This window comes from Protopterus annectens, chromosome 15.part0 (genome assembly GCF_019279795.1).
Source record: "Protopterus annectens isolate FY-2018-M chromosome 15.part0, PAN1.0, whole genome shotgun sequence".
NCBI lineage: Eukaryota > Metazoa > Chordata > Ceratodontiformes > Protopteridae > Protopterus > Protopterus annectens.
The window spans coordinates 133,217,042-133,241,831 of record NC_056749.1 but is presented as its reverse complement, the minus strand read 5'-3'; the positions used below and the strand labels follow the sequence as shown (position 1 = coordinate 133,241,831).

The 24,790-nt window shown below is 42.6% G+C and overlaps 1 protein-coding gene across 1 annotated transcript in view; it reads right to left on the bottom strand.

The window, feature by feature from the left end:
- The window catches only part of NRK (Nik related kinase), a 2,110,367-nt gene that overhangs the window by 740,947 nt on the left and 1,344,630 nt on the right, over positions 1–24,790 (bottom strand). Inside the window, exon 15 of the mRNA XM_044057244.1 lies at positions 1,669–1,842. Within this exon, the coding sequence (XP_043913179.1) occupies positions 1,669–1,842 (174 nt within the window). The remainder of the gene's footprint in view (positions 1–1,668; positions 1,843–24,790) is intronic.

Below are 24,790 nucleotides of genomic sequence, written 5' to 3'. Positions count from 1 at the left end.
TGGACATGAGTGCTTTACATGTTCATTTAGAAAGCCAATAAATGCACCACATTTCACAGTTCACAGGTAAATACTAGTCCAATTGCCCTGAAGGGCCCTGAAGGCAATTTTCAGCCTAGCTAATAACACAAGGTCAGAATTAGACCCTGCATCTTGTGTCTGTGAAGTAAAGACCTTGACCATTACGCCAAACCCATATTGGTCTCATGTCAAACTGGACCAATTTGAGAAAGCGAACTTGTATTTATGTGAAGGCAAGGAATATATGCAACTATGTTCAATATACTAATTTTCCAAAAATAAAATGGGGCTAAATTACACTGATGAAAGGTGTCGGCTTCCCTTTTTAAGATGACTTGAGGATATGGGTAGAACAACATGCAAAAACATAGATGAAGGGAAGGTAGTCCACACAGCCTATCTGGACCTCGCAAAGGCATTTGACAATACCCCACTCGGGCATCATAGATAAGCTATCCAGCCTAAATATAACCCCCCATGTCACAAGATGGGTCGCAAACTGGCTCAAAGACAGAACCCACAGAGTCAGAGATGCTGGAGCCATGTCAGACTCGAAACCGGTCACAAGTGGCGTCCCACAAGGTTCTGTCCTGGGACCTCTCTTGTTCGGTATTTACTTTTCTGAGGTACAGGCCAACGTGGGAGAACTATGGCTCACCAAGTTCGCAGATGACTGCAAACTGGGCGCCATAATCGACTCTCCAGCTGACACAAACATCCTTCAAAAAGGTCTCGCAGAGACGGATAACTGGTGCCAGAGCCATGGTCTAAAGCTAAATGCCAAAAGTGTATAGTCATACCCTTTGGCAAAAACAATGTACCCACAAATTACCACATAGGTGGTAACCCATTAAGCACAGAGAAAGTAATTAGGGATCTGGGGAACCAAGTTGATAGCAATCTCTCCTTTGAGAACCACATTGCCAAAGTGGGTAGAAAGACCTTCTACATAGCCCACCTCATCATGAAAGGATTCACATCTAGATCAAGAGAGGTAATCATGCCCCTTTATTCATCCCTCATCAGGCCCATCATAGAATACAATGCCCCCTTTGGGATGTACCTTAGCCGACACCTGCAGCAATTAGAAAGACCCCAAAAGTACCTCACCAGGAGGATCAAGGGACTCAAACAGATGCCATATGCTGCTCGGTTAAAAAAACTCCAGCTCTACTCAGTTGCATACCGCCTACTTCGAGGAGATCTATGCCTGACATATAAAGCTATGTCCAACCCAGAATTAATGGACATGCTCCACCTCAGTAAATCTAAATCCCTTAGAGCCACGAGCTCAAGGGACTTGAACCTCAGCACAGAAATAAATAGAACATGCTGGAGGGACAGATTCATAACCCAGAGGCTCCCTTCGCTCTGGAATAGAATTCCAATTCATGTTAGGCAGAGCATCTCACTGACTCTCTTCAAGAAGAATCTTGATGAGTGGATGGGGGATCGTAGGTTTGTCCCGGGGATTACTTCCGTGTCACTATTAGACAGAGGCACAGTAAACTAAACTTTAAAAAGGGCTACTCAAATCAAGGGGTGGCGTAAGCCAAACACAATCAGGCTAGGCTTATAAATGCCCCAGGGCAGATAGCCTAGTATGAACCTATGAATCAGTGCCATATAATTTGTTTAACTTGGTACCTCTTTGCTTGCGCTGCTTGACGACCCACGTGTTGCTGCCGATGATGATGCTGAGCTTGGCCGTTTCTGATCCTTCCCTTCGTTCTTTTTTACATCATACTGGAGCAACAACAGTTGAGCCTGATCCTTAGGCAGAGTACGATGGTATTTCTTACTGTGCTGTTCCTCTGGCACCTGAAAATCAGATCCAGAAAAAAAATGAAAAAACTGCTTAGTCACCTTTTGCACCTTTGTTTAATTTCTCAAACCATGAAGCACAACACAAAAAGAAATATGTCAAAAACATAGCAATTCAGTGGATACAAACTGGAATGCTGCTTCAGATGGAAAAAAGCAACTATGAAATGGCATTTGCACAAAGTATAAACATTCTTTTTACTGAGGGGATAAAGCTCCCACAATTCCCATGTAGGGTGGGATTTACTTCTGCACCAAACTTATAATAAAGACTGAGATTTCCTTCATCAACTCTCCATGCCATTCAAAAATGGTACATAAGTAAAATCCCTTCTATCACACTAGTGTCCTACTCCACAGTAAAATAAGTAACCAAAGCAGTCAACAGAAAAGTGGTACAGTCCATACATTTCTGGGGCTCTGCATTGCTTCTGGATGCTTCCACGCATAAATATTCCAAGTTTCTTGCTTTGCAATGAATGCGTTTCAGTGTCACGAAAACAAAGGACTGCTACCTAAGTACAGAAGAAATATATTCTAGATATTTGTTTTCTGTAGTATCCATCAACATCTAGGGTCATACGACTATGGTAAAATAACCGGAAATCAGGGCTGCACCTGTACAGGAAAGCTGTTGAGATTCTACTATTTGCATAATGTTTGCAACATTCTGTGTGAAAATGCTAACCCCAATATTTTGCTTATGTTATACGCAAACAATGCACAAGGAGGTATGCATAGCTCACGTATTACTCCCCAGATAATGGCACTGTGAGGCATGAAACGAAAAGGCAAGTGCCTTAAAGGTGCCTCAGTATGCAGTAATATCAGTATCATGACACTTAAGTGTCTTACTGTATTAATTAGAAGGGCATATGTAATTTAGTAAATAAAAATAAACTTATGCAAGATAACTATATATGTTAATGTATTTTCATATAAAATAATTATTTTTCCAAAGGTAAACTGTTTCTGAGGTAGTAAAAACCTCACTGCTACCTAGAATTCAATTACTGCTCTGTTGACAATATCACCCATTTTTTTTTTTTATTTTGTGCCATAAATTCCAGAATGTAAGCAAGCTGTGACTGGATATTTACGAATATGACTAATAAATATGATAATGAAGGCATTCAACTCCCCCCACGCGCTTCACAATTAGATTAAGTTAACCATAAACTTCCTTTTCCTCAAATTTTTTCCAATCAATAAGACTTCTAAATACAGCTACATTTCTTTCTTTTCTCTGACAATGCATTCTGCCAATAAGAACATGAACTAGCTTTTGAATCAATATAAATACACACTAAATTCTAAAAGCAAGAAGATGCTACTTAAATGGGGTACGGCTCATAGGTGTGTACTAGGCTAATGGCCTTGGAGCCTTTACAAGCCTAGCCCATAAGACTGCGCTGGCATCATGTCACCCGACCTTAGTTCCCAGTGCATCTGTCGAGTAAAGCCACTGGAGTGATCCCTGGGGTGAATTTTCTATTTCCCATTCACTCATCAAGATCTCTCTTGAAGAGGGCTAGTGAGGTGCTCTGCTCGACATGTATAGGAAGTCTATTCCAGAGCATGGGCAGTCTCTGGGTTATGAACCTGTCCCTCCAGCATGTTGCGTTGATTGTGGTAATTAGGTTGAGATCTCTGGAGTATGTGATGCAGATGGATTGGGATTTCTTTAGATGTAGCATTCCTAACAGTTAAGCAAGTATATGGGAAATGGGGCATAAGTGCTGATCAGCTGTGACCAAGGGTATGAGTTAACGTTGCCATGCTACAGAAGGTTTGCTGGGAACTAAAACAATTAAGGATAAAAAAGAATACAATTTTTCTGCTGCTCCTGCTGATTTATCTTCTTTTATTGTTTTCAGTTCTCAATGACCTTGTTTTATTCTCACATTCAATTTTTCCTTCACCACAACTCAGCTTGACCACTTCAACCTAATGTGCCTTTTAATTTATTTCCACATTGCATCATTTGCTGACTAGGTACATCAACTGGACACAAATGCCCCTTTTCAAGGGCAACCTGGAAACCTGTCCAGTTACGTTACTTGTTCAATGTCAAATAGTACGTAAATAGAAGCAGAAAGAATCAAATTATGTACCTTGGACTACAGGATGCACATTGTAAACAGTTCAGAGCTTTAATCCACTACACTAACTACCCTACTATCCTCTTAAAAATAGCTGACATTACCCAACTACACATTAATACTCCAACAACTGCTCCTTGTTTCATTGCTCTTCTAAATGTAGAAGTACTTTAATATTCATCAGGTTACATTTAATTTGTATTCCCCCACTGCCATCTTTATTCTTACCTTATAGAAGTTGCTTTTTATCTTCCACTGATAATACCTGAATCCTTATCCTATTACAAATTCTCTCTTACTGTTACATAATCTTATCACAGATTTGGGCATCACTGAGACATACTTCCTTACCAGTTTTTCTTCACAATCTATTTCATAACTATTTACAGTATCAGCTCCAAGTTCTTCTCTTTCACTCTGTTCTTGTTTCCATAACCTTCAGATTCTATTCACTTCTGCAGTACAGGTCATAGCTTATCCTGTCTCAGTTTCAATAAGTCACTATCAATGAATGTTACTTACCTTTACTAAGGAAAAAGGTTACAAAAAAGGTTACATGCCCCCCCCCCCCCCCCACAAACCACAAATGTGGTCATTTTACCAAATTCATCAACTAGAACCATCACCATCTTTTAACCCCCCCCCCATCAACAATATTTGAAATGTGCATTCAGACCAAACTCCTACACTGTATCACACAAAATGCATTCGTTACTCTCACCTTTACAGCATGGTTTTCTCCCTCACCAAAGTACCTCCACCAGTAACTTCACTAATACTGTTAAAGCAAAAAAAAAAAAATGATGGCAAACTTGTATCTGCTCTCTTTCTTGACATAGCCAAAACTTTTTACAATGTCTCCTACCCCATACTCTTATAAAAACTCTCCAGTCTAGGCCTTGACAGTTTCTTTCTATCCTGGTTTTCGAGTTACCTCTATAACAGACTCAGGGCAGTAAAATGGCTCACTGACATCTCATCTTTTCTCCCTATTGCAGTTGAGGTCCAAAAAGGATCCATACTGCAAGTTATCCTATTCAGCATCTTTGTTAATGACCTTGATCTAGCCAGCAAGAATGTTAACTTAGTACAGTACGCAAACAACTCCACCATCATCTGCTCAGCAATCAACCTTGATTCCCTATAAAACTGACCCAGGAATCATTCACTTCTACAGAGAACTGGCTGCCTACTCACAGATATTTTTAACCCTAACAAAACACAACTAATTCTCTTCACTCCCAAACACCTAGCATTAAATAAAGCATCCTTTACCATTATTTCCTCTAACAATACCAAATTAGAACTTGTCACACAATCCAAACTACTAGGAGTATATACAAAGACTTTATAGATTCATAGGTGTTTACTAGGCTAACCACCACAAGGGCCTTTTTAAGCCTAGCTATGCATCACAAATCTCTGACAAGTTCTGATACCCTTGATAAGTGTAAGCAGGGGTTTGGGAGATGCAGCACTTACAAACAGGGGCCTGGGAGATGAACCACTTACAGGGTTGCCTGTGTCCATTAGAGACATAAGTGCCAAACCAGGGTTCATAGGTTGGTACTAAGCTATCGGCCTTAGGGCCTATACAAGCCTAGCCATAACAATTCCCTGGCCATTTCTTCCCACAATATTTACTTCCCTGGACCCCTGTCTAGCAGGGCGACTGACGTGATCCCCGGGGGTGAATTTCCCATCTCCCATCCAATCGTCAGGGTTACTTTTTAAGAGGGCAAAAGAGATGCTCTGCTTGACATGTATGGGCATTCTATTTCAGAGTCTGGGGAGTCTCTGGGTCAGGAATCTATCCCTCCAGCATGTTTTGTTCATTGCAATGACAAGGTTTAGATCCCTGGATCGTGTGGCACTGAGGGATTTGGATTTCTTTAAGTGCATCATGTCCAACAGCTCTGGGTTTGACATAGCCTTGTATGTTTAGCAGAGATGGCCTCTGAGTAGATGATATGCGACAGAGTATAGCTGGAGTTTTTTTTAAATGGTCAACATATGGCATCTGCTTTAGGCCTGTGATTCTTTTAGTGAGGTATTTCTGCGGCCTTTCCAGTTGTTGCAGATGTCTTGAGAGGTACATACCAAATGGGACGTTGTATTCTATAATGGGTCTAATGATGGATGAGTACAGTGGGACAATGACCTCCTTTTTTCTGGATGAAAAGCCCTTAGTGATGAGGTGTGCCACATAAAAGGATTTCCGGACTGTTGTGGCGATGCTGTTATCGAAGGTGAGACCACTGCCCACCTATGTCCCTAAGTCTCTTATCACACTTTCGGTGTTTAGTGTACTGCCACCTATGTGGTAATTCATGGGTACATGTTTTTTCCCCAAAGGGAATAACTATACATTTCTTGGCATTGAGCTTGAGCCCATGGCTCTGGCACCAAGCATCTGTTTCTGTAACGCCCTTTTGTAGAATATCAACATCATTTGGGGATTCAATAATGGCTCCCAGTTTGCAGTCATCTGCGAACTTTGTTAGCCAGAGTCCCTTAGTGTTGGCCTGTACTTCAGAGAAGATGCCAAACAGCGGTCCCAGGACTGAACCCTGAGGTGCTCCACTTGTCTGGAGTTGGATTTGGAGTCTGCTACTTTTACACTGTGGGTTCTGTCGGTAAGCCAGTTGGCAACCCATCGAGTGATGTAGGGATTAATGCTCAGCTTAGTAAGTTTATCTATGATTCCAGAGTGGGGGATGGTATCAAAGGCCTTGGCGAGGTCCAGATAGACTGTGTGGACCGTCTTACCCTAGTCCACAGCTCTGGAGACTGATTCAAAGAAAGTCAATCAGGTTCAGGAGACAAGATCAGCCCTTCATGTACCCAAACTGGGAGGGGTCCAGTGTTTGAAGGTTGCCAATGTCTTTGTTTATAAGTTCAATGATAATATGTTCCATGGCCTTGCAGATCAGGCTCATCAGACTGATGGGGCGGTAGTTCCCAGGATCCAAGGTGGATCCCCCCTTGTGGAGTGGGATAACTGTTGCTGTGCGCCACTCAGTGGGCACGAAGCCTGATGTGAGGTTATGATTAAACATGTCACTTAGGTGAGGTGCCAGTTCATTTTGTAGTTCATGTAGTATACAACCCAGGATGTCATCTGGTCCCATCGATGCTGTATTCTTAGCTTTGGAGAGTGCATTTTTTACCTGTGTGGCCATTATTACCAGAATTTGGCAATCTTTCGGTATTGAGATGGGCCCTTTAGGGGGTGAGAGGTGGATGAAGCTGGCACTGAATTGATCTGCCAAGATATTGGCAATATCCTTGGGATCAGTATATTTAATGTCATTCTGTTGTGGCTCAGATCAGACCATTGCTATTTAGATTCTTGACATGGCTATAGAATGCCTTGTGGTTGCCTTTGGAATCTTTGGCAATTTTATTTTCGTAACTAGCTTTGGAGGATTTTGAGGGATCTCAGCTTCTTACTGAGGCTGGTAAAGGAGTTTTTTGCATCCTGGGATTTTCCTCTTTTCTGCAACAGTTTCTTCCTTTTGTTGTAAAGTTTGTTTATGGCAGGGGCCACCAGATTGGCTTCCTTTTTTGGAGAAGAGTGTCTTGGTTCTATTTGGGATGGCACAATTCATGCACGAGTGGATGTGCTCGTACAGTGCCTTAGTGCAGGATTCAGCAGTCGAACTTTCAGTTCCCATCTGCATGGGTGTCATGAAGTTTGTCACTTCTGACTTGAGTATCATGAAGTTGGCTTTGGAAAAGTTTTTTTTACAGAGTTTTCCTTACTGGGGGGGTGGGAGAGGGATGTGGATGTCAAGGGTGATTAGCTTATGGTCAGACCTGACCGAGGGGGTGACCATAGGTGTGGAGGATCGATTTCCCATGTTGGTAATGACCAAGTCTACGTTACTGGAGCCCCTGGTGGGACTATGGATTAGTTGATCCAGGGCATTGGAATTTATGAATTCCAAGAACTGTTGAGCAAAGGTGTTGGTACACGAGTAGTTTTCCCAGTTAATGGCAGGGTAGTTGAAATCATCCAGTATTAGGGTGTTTGGTTGTATCATAATATTTTCCAGTATGTTTAGAAAGGTGTAGTGAGAATCTTGGGGTATGGTGGGGGATCTGCAGCAAGCTACAATTTGGATTGCAGTCTTACCTAGTGTTAGTTGCACCTGGAGAATTTCAGATGAATTTCCTGTTCCCCATCCATTTGTCCAAGTTGCACATGAAGTGAGTTAGGGAGGAACTCTGCTTGAAATGGATGGGGAACCTGTTCCACAGATGGGGTTGTCTCTGGAATACATACCTGTCTCTCCAGAGGGTCCTATTTATATCACAGGCAATGTTTAAGTTTTTAGAATGGGTAATTCTGATGCTGTTTGTTTTGTGGACATGCAGGAGGCCCATCAGAGTGGGGTCGAACAATGCCCTGTATGCCAAGCACAGATCTCCCCTCAAAAGCATGTAGGAGAAAGAATACAGGAATAGGGCCTTGAGGCGGTTTGCATAGGACATTTTATTTAAGCCCTGTATTCTTTTAGTGAGGAAACTCTGTGGATGTTTTCAATTGTTTTATATGCCTGGTTAGGTACATACCAAAGATCTGATGAATGCCGAATACAGTAGAACAATGACTTCCATGGATTTAGATGCCATAACTTTCTTTATAAATTGCTCAACATAGAATGATTTCCTCATCACTGATGATCAAAGGCTAGATTACTATGTGTGTCCCTAAGTCCCTGACTACTTGGTCATCTTTAAGGGGTGTATTGTCAATATGATAATTACCAGGGATGGTTGACTTCCCAAAGGATACTATTATGCTTTTCTTTGCATTTAGTTTTATTCCATGGCTCTGACACCAGTTGTTTGTCTGCGTCAGCCCCTCCTGGAGAATATTTGCGTCAGTGTGGGATTCAATGACAGCTGCTAATTTGCAATCATCTGTAAATTTAGTCAGCCAGAGACCACTGACATTGGCCTTGGCTTCAGAGAAGTAAATGCCAAAAAGGAGCAGTTCAAGGACTAATCCTTGTGGGACTCCAGTTGAGACTGGTCTGGTTGAGGTGGACTCCCCAATTTTAACTTCCCGAGTCCTGTCTGTGAGCCAGTTGGCTCTCCACCGGGTGATATACGAGTTTGTACCTAACCTCCTGAATTTGTCAACTAAGTCCAAGTGGGGTATTGAGTGAAATGCATTGGCCAGGTCATGTTAGGCAGTGTGAACCATTTTTCTCTCATCCATTGCTTTGGTGACCATCTTTAAGAATTCCACAAGGTTGAGTAGGCATGATCTGCTCTTGATGAAACCAAACTGGGTTGGGTCCAGTGTCTGGAGGTTTACTATATTCTTTATTGATCACGTCCATGATAATTCTTTCCATGGCTTTACACATAAGACTAATGAGACTTATGAGTCTGTAGTTTCCAGGGTCTGTAGATGGCCCACCTTTGTGCAGAGGGATGACTGTTGCTGTTTTCCTTAACCTTAAGTTTGACTTCCACATTTAATCATATAGTGAAAAAAAACAAAACAAAACACTAAGCATTTTCTATAGGACAACACCTTACCTACCTAAAACTAGAAGATGTCATATCAACACTACTCTCTATTCAACAAAAATTACTGACAAGACATTCAACTAACTCAACTAAATAAACTCAAGCAGTGCTACAAGGCCAAAAAGTCTGCCGCTAACCTCCCCCCATAAATCACATCATTGTTTGGCCCTGAAACATCTCCAGTGTCTTGAACTACCTCACAAACACACACGCTTCCAACTCTCTATTATCCAGAAGCTAGTAAACAAACCAAATGACTGTCCATCGATAGCCAGCCTTGTACAATCATAAAACCCCATCCAGAAGCTTGCGCTCTTTAGGCAAATACTTCCTACCTATATCAAAACCTAGTAACTCTGCAGGCTGCTCCTGCTACTCCCACCAAGTATCAAAAACATGGAATTCCATCCCCCAAACCATAATACAGAACTGTTCACTAAAGTTATGCATACTACAGCTAAAGTGCAACTTAACTCTCGAATCTGCAAATATGCTGCATCAGATTACCATATCAATCTTCTTCAACCCTCATCACTGCTCAACTCCTTCCATATGCCCATCTTACCTGTACTGTAACTCTTTCCCCACTTTTGTTTTACTATTTCACCCCCAACTCTAGTTCTCTCCCCACTATACCTCTTGTAAGACGTACTACTTTCTGTTAAAAACAGCAACATGGCATTATCAACTTTGAAATCCATTTCTCTGTACATTACTGCTTTTCAAATAGTAGTGTCACTCTGTTTACTACTGTCATTTGGAAATTGGAGCCTTTCCCCCTGGCCTCTGCTGAAAACAGGTTCTGTGCCCAGTCTGATTTTCTCGGTAAACAAAAGCAATAAATAATGTAATTTGATTTACACAGTATCTAATAATGGTTTACTAATCAGGATTAAATCAACCTGTTTCACACTGCAATTCTTTTTATTCCAAGATTTAGTGCTGTTATTAACACAAATTATACAAGGTAAATAAAAAACAAAAAATAAAGAAAGAAACCTTCAGCATGTCCACAACCCTCACAGGTTACTTGTTCCAATCCATGTACAAATATCTAGTCCTGCCAGAAGTATTCAGATTCAGTGTATTAAATGTAATTACGTTAGGATCGTTGACCAGGTTCTGGTATGACTGTGAGAAGGAAACTGAGAGACATGTATTAAAGACTGTCAAGTTAAATCAACTCCCTGCCAAACAGTTGTTTACTGGTTCAAAGTATATCCAGTTTATTGCTAGCAATTTTAAATCATCTATACTTGCAAAATGTTACTTATAGATTGCTTTCATCAAAACTTTAAACAGTCATGTTTAACACACACCCCCAACAAACTACATGACAAAATACTGACATCACATGAGTTCACAAAACAACTGCAAAACCACCCTTTTAGGGAAAAAACTACTTAACCAAGTTAAAGACACTTGGCCAAAAAAGGGAACAGCATAAGTTGGAGAAATTTGCTTAAACACTCACAGACTGGAACATCAGTTGGGAGCCCCAAGTGAAAAGCACTGCAGTGGTAAAACACAAGATAACCCTTGCGTGAGTAAAAGAACGGCACTGCAAGTATGTCTATTAATCACTGGAGGCAGGACTGCAATGTTTTGGTGAAATACTATTTCCTTCCTTTTTTTTTTTTTATTTTGTACATGTACACACTATTTTTCAGGTATTCAGAATGATCTGATCAAACATGCTAGATCTGTAATATCAGCATTGAGCAATGAGGACTGAGCAGCACTGCACACTATTAATTATATATATACAGTGGCATAATGGATGCTTGAAATTTGTTTAAAGGATATAAAAATTATGTTTTCAAAGTGAAAAAAGTGCTGTTTCTATTTTAAAAATGCTTTTTTGCTATGAAGATTGTATTTAAAGTTGCGTAGCTATATATAATCTAAATAATATTGTAAAGTAGGAATAGAAGACTGTATGAGCAGCAAAAGCTAATCTGGAACAAGTGCAAGGGTGTCAGTTAAAAGTGAGAGCATAGAATAATGTGGCAGTAACAGTTGTTTCTTAGTGAAGAGGGAGTCGTATGGCCAACAGTAAGGCATCTTGGTAGCTTCCTGCCAGAAAGTTTTTGAGGGGAATACTGGGGCCAAGAGTAGTAACTCTTGGAAGATACCAGTTGGAGAGTTTAGTGGAAGCAGGCATCAAGCAACATAAGATATGTGGATCTATTTAGTGGATTGCCTGAAGTTTGCCAGACATTGCTTGGAAGGTTTGGTGGGTGTGAAACTAAAAGAACTTCCCTACTACAGAACTGAGATTGTTTTCATTTTACTTTTATGCTTCACAAAAAAATAAAATGCAATGAACTTGTATGAAGTAACATATATTGCAGGCAGAACACCACTAGTGAAGCATGCAGGCAAAAATTGGAAACTATAGTAACACACAACACTGTTTCATTCCTGCTTCAGAGTTTGCAAGTGCACCTACCTACATGTGTTGCTTAATTTCCCCAAGTTCCCCAACCAAGGAGGGAGGGTGAGACAGAGTGAGTGGGTGAGTGAGAGAGAGAGAGAGAGACTTGTTTTCATGAAAATGAGCTATCACCCATTAACTGTTTGTCAACATGGAAATAGTTTGTAAAAGTTATGCTGCAGAATGGCATGAAGCTAGACTAATAGAATGGCCTTTCATGGCAACAGTTAGGTAACTGACTAACAATTAGTTTCCACAAACAGGCTACTAATAAATTGGTTGTTTTAACTGAAAGACTGCTAGCCAATGAAACTTTGGAGTGGAGCAAACTAAGCTTGTAGCTAGAATCGTATACATAACATCTTTTGGCTGTTTGCAGTTAATAACTGAAACCCTCTGTTTGAATATCTAGTATAATGCTGTACCTTACAAAAATTAGATTTTTCACCAACTACTGGCAATGAAAATGTAAATATGCCTTTCAAAAATGGTAACTTCTAGGCAACAGGCTCCAAATGAAACTATCACTGGGATAAACTAGTAGAACAGAAAACCTTAGTAAGCCAAGTGTACAGTATCGGTAGGTGGGAAGGAGATTAGAGAACTACTAAATTCTGTGAGCACATTCACTTAAACATCCTTATGTCAGCAGGCATAAAAAAGAAAGGTGAAACTAAAATATATTTATGGGAATATGAGAGAGTATCCTACAATGTGAAGAAATTCAGACATTTTTCGGTAAAATATTACATCCTATGGCTTTAGTACCTAATCTTCACATGATTTTTTAACAGGGAGCACTGCTGGATGCTCCATGATCCGAAATTACCTCAAGCAAAACAGAAGTGGGTAACAACCTGACGCACTATTTAAAATACAGAGTTCTGAATATACTACTAAGAATGGAGGAGGACAACAGCAGTAGCCTGACGCTCTGCTAAAATATACACACCTAATAAAGAAAAATGAACAGATGTAGACACTTCAACAGGAACAAACATCCTGCTTTGGCTAAAGGGAAAATAAGAATGTGTAAGTAAGAAATTAATGGGCGAGGATTATTTATATTTGATGCAATATTTTTAAAAAAATTGTTACAGCTTCGTTTGTGACAGTCTTTTTGAAAGTAATTTTGTTAGGAGTTTAAGTGATTGGATAATTGGTTTAGTGAAGCATATATAATAAGGGGGTTGGGACTAATGACTTGTTTTTTCTGATGAAGTTGCGTGGTTGATGAAAAATGCGCTGAACAAGTTAAGTTCTTCTTCTGATGTGTATTTTCGTTTAATAAAGTCGAAGTTCATTATATTGGTGGCTCCAGCTGCTTCGTTTTACTTTGTTGTAAAATATGAATGTGTGCATTATCAATCACAGAGTCCAGGATGTCGCTTCAACAGTGACAATCATCTTGAGCCAAGGTTTAAACTGCCAGATGGCTAGCCCTACCACTGTTCTTCCATGGCACACACGTCTATGAACCGTTCAGGGTGCACTCTGCATGCTCCATGTCTTTGGATTGTGGAAGGAAACCAGGGGAGCCAGAGAAAACTCATGCACATCCATAAGACATGTAAATTCTACATAGAAAGCACTCCAGCCGAAAATCTCTTGCTGCTGTATGTCACTGTGCCATAAAAAAAAAACTTAGTGGATAAACTGTTTTCAGAAACCTACTACTGAGCTTTACAAGAAAACCTCAGATATTAAGTTAATGAAATCAGTCAGTGCTGAAACGAGGAATGAAGGACTCAGTGCAGGATATGGAACCTTGCAAAAGATTTCAAACACTAAAGTAATGATGTATGCCCATATAGAGACAAGCAGAGAAAGACCCATAGTGATGAACTCACTAAGAGAAAAAAAGAACCTGAACAGAGTCTTCTGTAATGTCAAAAACAGTGGGCTAGTCAGAAAAAAGGACTTTCAGCAGCAGGTACTTACAGAAACAAAAAACTACAGAGTTAAGGAGCTACTAAAGCCAAAAGCAGACGAAAGTCCATGGCATGACTTGCTTTTGCTAGGTGAAGAAAGTGGAGAAGGAGAGGTCTACACCTATATGCTTATGTGAAGAGGCTATGCTCTCCACTTCACCTTGAAGTACTGAAAAAAGTCCTGATTTGGCAGATTTGCAGACAATGATTTTTTTTTTTTTTTTTTTTTTTTTAAGAAAGCAGAATGGGTGTGTGGTACAATAGGGACAACCAAAGAAAATATACCCAGACTAGGACACACAGAAAGCAGGTGAACCCCCCCCCCCCCCATCCATATTTTACATTAATGAACAACTTACTTTATGGTATAAATACATTGAGATGAAATACTAAAAGCAATTGTTAGTTCCAAAACCTTTTGGAACACTTGTGATGAAAGTGGCACTTATTCTGTGATGACAGTCAGGGACGAATGAAACAAAACTGAAAATTTTAGTTCTGTATTATGGATGGGTGTAATAAATTCCCAGAACTGCAAAAGATTGCACCAAATCCTGGATTCAGACATCTGTGAATATGTATACTTATTACTGAAGCCCTACTCAAGCAGCTTGCCATGGATTTCGCCAATGCACTACTAAAGTTTAGTAATGGCTATCAATACATTCTAATGATTTGTGACTAAGAAGCTAATGTTATCTTTTTCCATGGTATGTATACAAACACGTACAGACCGGGGAACTCCATTTATGTGCAGAGTAATGCACCAGCTTTGCCAGTGTTTTGAAGTAAAACAGTTGAGAACCTATGTGTACCACACCACAAAGCTGATGGGTTAGCGGAGCATTTTAATAAAATTGTGAAATGCAGGGTAATAAAAGGTCATATAACAAGATGATAAAAAATGGAAATCAGTTACTGCTGTAAGAGAATTGCCTGAACCTAATAAAGGTTTTATCCCATCTGCGTTACTGGATAAAAACATCTCTAAGGCTTACTGGACACAGCAAGGGAGATCTGTTAAGAAGAAATAGCCTCACCTTAAAGGTGCAACTGCACACTTTGCAAGACAGACTAAAAAAATATGCCATTAGTGAAGGAACATATACAAAGGGTACAACCAAAAGTGTGCAACATGCATGTCAGACTCAGGATAAAATGCTAATGTTAGACTCCTATGCCAACAATAATTCCAATATGGCCAGAATCTTTTGGGTTAGCTTACAAAATGAACTACACTACAAAATCAGACAAAACTAGAAAGAGAAGATTGTACATAATATATAAATGTGTTCAAACCAAGGAGAGAAAAAAATTGTGCTCACCATAATGTTCCATCCGAGTAGTAGTTCTTCATTTGTCTTCAACCTGTGGGTTTCACAGATCCGTATCAAATCCGACTCGGCTTCATATCCAGCATCTGATCTGAGCTCAAAGCTCCTCCCCTTTCCCATAATGCCCCTGTCTCCTTTTTCCCTTCAGATCGAGTTTGCTGCCCAATGAATTAATCACACCCTATCAACAAGACCGTGTCACTACCAGAAAAAATTCCTGAACAAAGAAAATGACACAAAGGCAAACTAAACATGTCCCCCTTCTGTACTTATATAGTCAAACAGCTCAGACAAGGCCGGGGGGGAAAGAGGGGGGGATGGTTTAAGACAAATGAAAAACTACTCAGATGGAATGTTATGGTGAGTACACAACTTCTTTATCTGAAGTAGCTGTCTTCATTTGATCTTCAACCTGTGGGACAGAGTCCCCAGCTACTAAACACCTGGGAGGCCCTCATGGAAGGATATTCCGGAGCACGGTGGAGCCAAAGCATGCCCTGTTCCTGGATACGATGTCCAACTTCTTATAATGTAAAATGAAGGTATGAGAAGAGGACCAAGTAGCTGCAGAACAAATATCATCCAAAGAAACTGTGGACCAAAAAGCCACAGAAGCGGCCATAGATCTGGTAGAATGTGCTTTCACCTGGCCTGGCTGGGAAATCCCTGACAGAATATGCCCGAATGATGCACTGGGAAATCCAACGGGCAATAGTAATGCTGGAGATGGTTTCTTACTCTAAACCCTTTTTAGGGAAACCAAAGAGCTGGTCAGACTTATGAAATGCTTTTGTCCTGTGTAAACAGAAGCGTAACTGTCTGTGTACATCCAACAAATGTAATTTATATTCTCCCTTATACGGAAAATTTGGGAAGAAGACCTGGAGATTAATCATCTGATTAATGTTGGCCTCTGAAGCTACTTTGGCAAGAAAATATGGGTTACTGTGCAAAGACACCATGTCCTTATGAAAAATCATATAAGGGACTTTGACCGACAGGGCTTGAACTTCCAACATTCTACTGGCAGAAGTGATTGCCAGTAAGAATGCAGTCTTCCAAGACAGAAATTACAGATCCACTGAAGCTGCAGGTTCAAAGGGGGGGGGGGGGGTGACGACACTAAAGCTTGAAGCACTAAAGTAAGATCCCACGATGGAGTAGGATCCTTCACCAGGGGTCGCAGAAGGAAAGTACCTTTAAGGAAAGTCTTGCAAAGCTTTGAAGATGCCAAGGAAGCCATATTCTCCCCCACATGAAAGTTAGAAATTTAGCCAGTTGAACTTTGACTGTAGACGAACTGACTCCTTGCTGAAAAATCCCTGATAAGAATTCCAACACCGCAGAAACTGAGCAGTAAAAGGAGCCAATGCACGCTGCGATGCCCATATAGAAAAATGTTTCCACTTGCCATAGTATACCTTCCTGGTAGAAGACATGAGCTGCAACCAAAATTCATTTGATGGGAGAAGATAAATCGGTAGTCCTGATAATCATGGGAACTGCAGCAATCAAGCAGAGAGCTTTAGACTGTCCAGGTTTGGAAGAGGAATATCTGATGGATGATTAATGAGATCCGGAATTAGATCCAATGCCCATGGTGGAGCCACCAGATGAGACCACAGTGAGAGAATCCAGACTTGGGGAGGCCAGAATGGAGCAATGAGTATCACGAAGCTCCCCAGCCTGTGAGCTTTCTGAAGAAATTTTGGCATCAAGGGTAGAGGGGGATAAGCAAACAGAAGACCAGACGGCCAAGCATAAGTCAGAGCATCCCTGGGGGCTTCCCCCTGAGGGGCTATCAGAGTGAAGAACTCACTGCATTTCGCATTGGAAGGAGATGCAACTAGATCACAGCAAGGCTGACCCCACTTATGAAAAATCTGTTCCACTACTGAAGGGTTCAGAGGCCACTCATAAGGCATCAGGATAGATCTGCTGAGCCTGTCTGCTAGAATGCTGGATCATCCTGGAATGCGTGTTGCCACCAGAAAACGGCTGGTGGAGATTGCCCATTCCCACACTTTCATGGCCTTGCAACGAAGGGGATAAGATCTGGTTCCCCCTTGTTTGTTGATGTACCAGACCACTGACATATTGTCTGTATAGAAATAGTTACTGAGGGAAGATGGGCATGGAGACCCTGCAACATGAGAAGCACTGCCCTCATCTCAGGATGTTGATATGCAAACTGTGTTGATATGCAAACTGGTCTCGTAGGGGGACATGTCTTGAACTGTCCTTACTGAGCAATGCCCCATCACTACCCCAGCTGGGAGGTGTCAGTAGTAATTGTGGCCTTGGGAAATGGATTTGAGAAAAGGACGTTCCTGAACCAGATCCGGGGAAAGAATCCACCACCGAAGAAAGTCCCTGAACACTCGAGAGATTCAAACTAGGTGAGACCATGGGAGATCTAAGAGAGACCATTGTACAGAAAGTGTCCACTTAAGTATTCGCATGTGAAGTCACAGCAAGGGTAAAAGATTGGCTGCGGCCACCATGGAAACCAACGTCCATAATACCACTTCTGCCATTAGAGAGTGAGTTTGAAGAATGTGAATAACATGTAGCTTCAGATTGTGTATCGTGTCAGGAGTAAGGAAAACTCTTGTCTGAATCGTGTCTAACTGAGCCCCAATGAAGTCTAAGGTCTGAACTGGGGCCTGAGATGATTTATTGAGATTGATGGTGATGCCTAACCTCTGGGCTAGCAGTAGAAAGAAATTCCTCGCTTGACAAAGTTGATGCCTGGAAGGGGCAGCGAGGAGCCAATCATCCAGGTAGGGAAATACCTGAATGCCCTGGAGTCTCAGGTGAGCTGCTACTACTGACATCACTTTGGTAAACACTCTGGGGGCTGTGGTGAGACCAAACGGGAGCACTCTGAACTGATAATGATTGGCTCCTAGCCAGAAGCAAAGGAACCTCCGAGAGCATCTGTCCATCTTGATATGACAGTATGCATCCTGGAGATCGATCGAGCACATCCAATCATTCTCCTGCAGGAATGGCAGGACAGACTGAAGGATGACCATCCAGAATTTTGTCTTGGCCACTGACAGGTTCAAGGTGGGTAGATCCAGAATTGGTCTTGGGTCCCCCATATTCTTTGGCGCTAAAAAGAACCTGGAATAAATGTCTAATCCAGACTGGTCTTTAGGAACATGTTGGATGACTCATTTTTCTAGCAGCTGTGCTATTTCCAGTGCTGCATCCTCCCTGTGCGCAGGTGGAATGTCCGGGAGGTGTTTTGGTGGTAGGGGTGGTTTGAAGAATGGGACTGAATAACCTCTGGATATAATCTGCTTCCAAGGACGAGCAGTCGGGCAACCCTTCAGGGCTGCTGCGCGTGTCTGTCTGTGAAGGGTTTTTGAGACCCGTAATTTCTCAGACCCCCTTTGCCTCTAGCGTGACATCTGTTGTATCCCTCTCTACCCCTGGGGGAAGGTGAGTCTTGAGCATCTCAGTGAAAAGTCTGAGATTTCCGAAACCACATCTTCTTAGTCCCTCACTGAATCCTAGAAAAGGATCATTGAGGGGCAGAGAAGCGGATCCCAACGGGAGACAGAGTCTTCCCATCCTTCTCACTCTGAACTAATGTCTCTCGTACCGATTTTCCAAACAGGGAGGAACCATCGTACAGGGCATTGGAGAATGCATCTTAAAAGGTTCTGAGAACTGACAGAGCCGGAGTCAGGTGTGTTGCCTGATGGCAGCGTCTGTACCAGCTGCTCTGGCGGCTCACTCGGTATCATGGGAGAGGAGATGCATTGAAGTATTTGCAACCAACTTTGGAGTGGACATATGAGTGGAAAACTTCTTCTTGTCCTCCACTGACATGGACTCCGGGGTTGACTCAGTGATCTCCTTCACTAGGTCTTACAGCAGCCAAATAACATGTGCCATGTAATTCAGCATTCTTACAGAAAAAGTCGCTGAAGTTTACACCCGTTTCCCAAAGCGGTCCATCACCCTTGACTCTTGGTCTGGAGGATGAACTGTAAAGCTCTCCTGAGCGAGCTCTTTCCTAGTGGAAGCTGCTACCATCATGGCATCAACTGGGGACCCCTTATTCCAGTATGACCTATCTGAAGGGGGCTCAAAACTTTATCTGGGCATTTAAGGATGGCTCCACCATGTCCATTTCCTTCCACGCCTGAGATGTTACAAGGTCCACTAAAAAGATTTGCGGGAGGGGGCACCCAGGAAGTAGAGGGTGCTGCGCTAAATGCCTCAAGGAACACAGATTCGTCTGAGGTTGTTTTCTGGTCAGACACCCCCCCCCTCTTGCTGGCAGAGGAATTCCATGATGTCTCCTAAGGAGACATCCTCGGGGGATGACCGGGAGGAACTTTCCCCCTTCCTCCAAATCGGTGTCTTCAGTGAGAGACTCCAGTGGGGAGTCTAAGTGCCTCTTTTTGCACATACATTTGCGAGGGATCTCCTCCATGGGGATTTCTGGGGAGGACTCGCCAACGTCTTGTTACTCCCAGGCGAAAGCTTCCTGAGGCAAAATGGCAGCAGGCTGTCCCTTAGATGGCAAGATGGCCAGAACCATACCCGAAACAGAGGGAGTCGGGGTGAAGTCTGAGGACGAGATGGTCAAGGGTCTCGACAAAATTGAGAGAACCCTCTCCACCACATCAAAAGCCAAAGAGGAACATCCTGAGAAAGACCAACAGTAGTTGTCACATTCTGACCCGATGTGGGAGCCAGATACGAGCCTCCAAGCACCAAGATACAGAGAAGAAGGCTGTGCTCTGACATACTCTGAGCCGACACCAACCCCTCAGATCCGACACTGAGGCTACGGCTCCGAGAGCTTGTCGGATCCGACCTGCTCAAGGTCATAGCCGGTACAGAGGTAGAAGGTACCATCGGCGCCGATCCCAAGTCTCCTCGGATCCAAGGGCTCCAAAATCGAAAGTCTGATCGGAGAAGGAGTGATCGGGGTGAAAAAGGGCTGTGTGCTTCCCACTGCAGAGGGAAAGTGGGCAGGCAAGACTCCTATCTGAATCTGGGAGTGGATGAATTTCTGCATCATCCTGTCCATCGCCTCTTTTCACCAAGACTCCAGGTGAAGTGGGAGGAAGAGGTGACAGACACCAGCCTAGGAGGACGGTGAGGAGAAGCCTGCATCATCGACCAGATCCGGGGCTCCGGCTACAGGTAGAGCCGGGGAGACTCCGGTCTCAGAGCCAACCTAGATTTAGGTGAAGGGCCAGTCGGAGCCGAGCGATCCGGAGACCGCTTTCTCAGCCTATCTTTCTTGGATGACTTATCCCCATCCCTGAGCCTCTTATAGGGAGTTTGAGCCCCCAAGGCCGGGGATGAGGTAGAAGCAGAAGCTGAGGCGTGGGTACCTGTGACCTGGATGAGGGAAGAAGGCCCTTGAGAATGAACTTATCCCTCCTGTCCTTCAGTGGTCGGGGATTAAACCTGGGACAGATAGAGCAGGAGGTCTGAAGGTGAGCCACCCCCGACACACTACGCACAGAGTGTGGCCATCAGCTAGAGAAAGCTTATGGCGACACACTGTGCACTTTTTGTACCCTGGCTTGGAAGTGTCCGACATACCTAAAGCAGGCCCAGCCCACACACTAGCACTCAAACGAAAGAGGAGGTAGAACAAAAGGGAGATGTTAACTAGGGGAAATAGAGAATTAACCCCAAAAACAACACTTACACAAACAGTAGCAGAGTGCTCTGACCACGATATGGACTTAACAGGCGGCAAACGAGATCTGAAGGGAGGAAGGAGACAGGGGCATTGTGGGTAAGGGGAGGAGGTTTCAGCTGGATATGCATCTGAGTCGGATCTGATATGGATCCGTGAACCCACAGGTTCCACCTGGGGGGTGAAGTAGACACCAATAATACGGTACCAGGGAACACTATCCCTACTGCAAGTACATGGAACTTCATCTAAGTCCCAGACACAACCAGTGAAAGAGCTATTACAATGAAATAAACATTTTCCCCTAAGCTGCACAGTAAAAGAGAGACAGAACTCCGCGTCATATTGAAACTGCTGGAGTGAAGGTAAATCAGAAACCATAAAAGGTACCACAGCCCCAGAGAAAATCAATAAGTAAAGTGAAAAAGATGCTTAAACTACAAGTTACTGAGGATTCCTAAGTGAATGGAACAGTCCAACTGCTCTATTCCCCAAGCCAAAATGCTGTACAAGATTTTGTAATGATATCGTTGAAATGAACAAACATATCCAAGATCTGACACTTTTCTAATACCTGGAGTTTAAAGCTCATAGAGAGGCTAGACAAAGCAACACTGTGGACCACCCAAGATTTCACCATGGAATATTTAGACCAGGTAATACTAAATGTCAATGGGTTATCCAAGTCTAATTACCATCTCATGCAGTAGACAGCCTGGGATTCTGTACTGGTAAGGGGATCACAGGAGCACAGTGGATGCTAGCAATTTGCTAAAAGAATATAAAATAAAAAACTTCACTGCCTGGAAGCTCTCTTTACCCTACAGAATGCTGATGTCTGTGCAGCCTCTGAGACGTGGTTTAAAGATGCGGACAAGCACACCAACAGTGCAAGGTTATAATGCCTTCCACACATTTAGACCAACTACTTCACAAGCAAGGACTAAAGGTGGAGGTGTCTCTATTTACATCAAAAATAAATATACTTCCTACTTGGTCAAACAGGACAATGCACTTGAGCTGCTCCATGTTCAAGTCACCATACGTAAAATACAATACCACTTCCTTGCAAGCTATAGGCCCCCCTCAATGACCCAGGAAACCCAGATCATGTATTTAAACTTATTAGAAACACTAACCACCCAACCCAATACCATATTGAAGGGAGACTTTAATTAACCCACTATTTACTGGGAATCCTATACAACATCAAATGTACATGCACAGAGATTCCTCAATTTTGTAAACAAACTCCCTGGACCAGACAGTCAATACACCAACCAGGGGTGCAACTATACTGGATCTGGTCCTCACTAACATGGGAGAGTGCTGCACACCCCCTACTGTAATGCCTTCTCTGGTAACGTCAGACCACAAAATGGTCTCCTTTGGCCCTCTTCAAAAGGAACCTCGACGATTGGATGGGAGAAAGGAAATTCACCCAGGGGATCACGTCAGTCGCCCTGCTAGACAGGGGTCCAGTTAAGTAAATAGTGTGGGAAGAAATAGCCAGGGAATTGTTATTGCTAGGCTTGTATAGGCCCTAGGGCTGATAGCCTAGTACCCCTATGAACCTATAAAATAAAACCTGGACCTCCAGCTAAACCAGGAATACTCAGGAACTATTCTAAGGCTAACCTCCTGCTATTAAGTGAGAACCTGGCAAAATTTCAAGCCTCTATAAATCCTGAGAACACTTTTGCTTATGCAGAACTGTTCACAGGAACCTGTACAAGCATGTTAATAGCTGCATAGATACAGCTGTGCCCACTAGGAAGAAGTACAGAACTAACTCAAAAAAAAAAAAAACAAGCCACCCTGGCAGAATCACAAAATCAATCAGATGTATAACAGGAGGAAGAAAATCATGGCAAAAATTAGGAGGTGCAGCACCCAGCAGGATGAAAGCACTCTCAAACTAAAACAACTCAGAGGACAAATAAAGTCTGCCAAAGCGAAATTCTATGTAAGTTTGGCCTCCCAAACCAAGGACAACCACAAAGCATTCTTTAGCTATGTCCGCAACCTCAAAGGCAATGCACAATTGTGTGCAGAGCTCATTTTAAATGGAGCCACCTATACTGAGCTAGAAGATATAGCAAACCTCCTGGCTGATAAATTCAGCTCCAACTTTACTCCTCTCTCCCCTCAACCTTCCCTCAGGAAATATCATCAGATATAACTCCCCCTACTATCACTAGGGAACTGGTCCTTAAATCTATCTCTAAGACCTAGGACACTTCATCAATGGGCCGAGGATGGCTTCTAAAAAGCATGAAACATGACCTATCTGGGCCTCTGGAATTACTATTTAACTGTAGCCTCCAAACGGGCTTCATGCCTCATAAATGGGGAAAGGCAACAGTCATCCCTCTATACAAAGGTGGGCATCTACAGGCCCTGGAAACTACAGACCCATAAGTCTCACTAGTCTTGCATGTAAAGCCATGAAAAGAATTATCATGGATATGATTAACAGAGTTATAGTAAACCTCCAGACACTGGACCCTACCCAGTTTGGTTTCGTCAAGGTCAGATCATGCCTACTCAACCTGGTGGACTTCTTTGAGAAGGTCACCAAAGCAATGGATGAGGGCAAAATTGTTCTCACTGCCTACCATGACCTGGCCAAAGCATTTGACACAATACCTCACTCGGGCATTGTTGACAAACTCAAGAGGTTAGGTACAAACCCATATGTTTCCCATTGGCCAGACAATGGCTCACAAACAGAACCCAGGAAGTTAGAACTGGGGAAGCCACCTCCACAAAGATGCCAGTCACAAGTGGAGTACCTCAGGGATCAGTCCTTGGTCACTCCTTTTTGGCAGTTCTCAGACGTTAAGGCCAATGTCAGTAGTCTCTGGCTGACTAAATTTGCAGATGACTGCAAATTAGGAGCTCTCATTGAATCTCATACTGACAAATGTTGTCCAGGAAGGGCTGACACAGACAAACCACTAGTGTCAGAGCCATGGACTAAAACTAAATGCCAAGAAAAGCATAATAGTATCTGTTGGGAAGTCATCCATCCCTGGTAATTATCATATTAATAACACACCCCTAATTATCATATTAATAACACACCCCTTAGAGTTGACCAAGTAGTCAGGGACTTAAGGACACACATAGATAGTAGTCGAGCCTTTGATCAATCATGTGTCTACAGTGGTGAGGAAATAATTCTATGTTGCACAACTTATAAATAAAGGTATGGCATCTAAGTCCAAGGAAGTCATTGTTCCACTGTATTCGACATTCATCAGACGCAACACTGAGTACAATGTCCCTTTTGAAATGTACTTCAGGCATATCCAACAACTGGAATGTCCACAGAGGTTCCTCCCTAATAGAATACAGGGCGTAAGTAATATGCCCTATGCTGACCTCCTCAAGGCCCTATCCCTGTATCGTCTCCTACAGGTGTTGGTGAGCTCTATGCCTGGCATACAGGGCATTGTCAGACCCCACTCTGATGGACCTCCTGTATATCCACAAAACAAACAGTACCAGAATCACCCATTCTAAAGACTTAAACCTTGCCTGTGATATAAATAGGACCTGCTGGAGACATAGGTATGTATACCAGAGACTAATCCATCTATGGAACAGGCTCCCCACCCATGTGAAGCATAGTTCCTCCCTAGCCCAATTCAAGTGCAACTTGGACAATTTGGATGGAAAACCAGAAGTTCATCCCTGGTTTGGCACCTACAGTATTTCTCCAATGCAAACAGGTAACCGGTAAATGGTTCATCTCCCAGGCCCATGCTTACACTTATCAAGGGTGTCAGAACTTGTCAAGAGATTCGGGATGGATGGCTAGGCTTAAAAAGGCTCTTGTGGTCGTTAACCTAAACACCTATGAAAATGCTGATTTTGTTGTGAAAATGTGTGATGAACATGCCATTTAA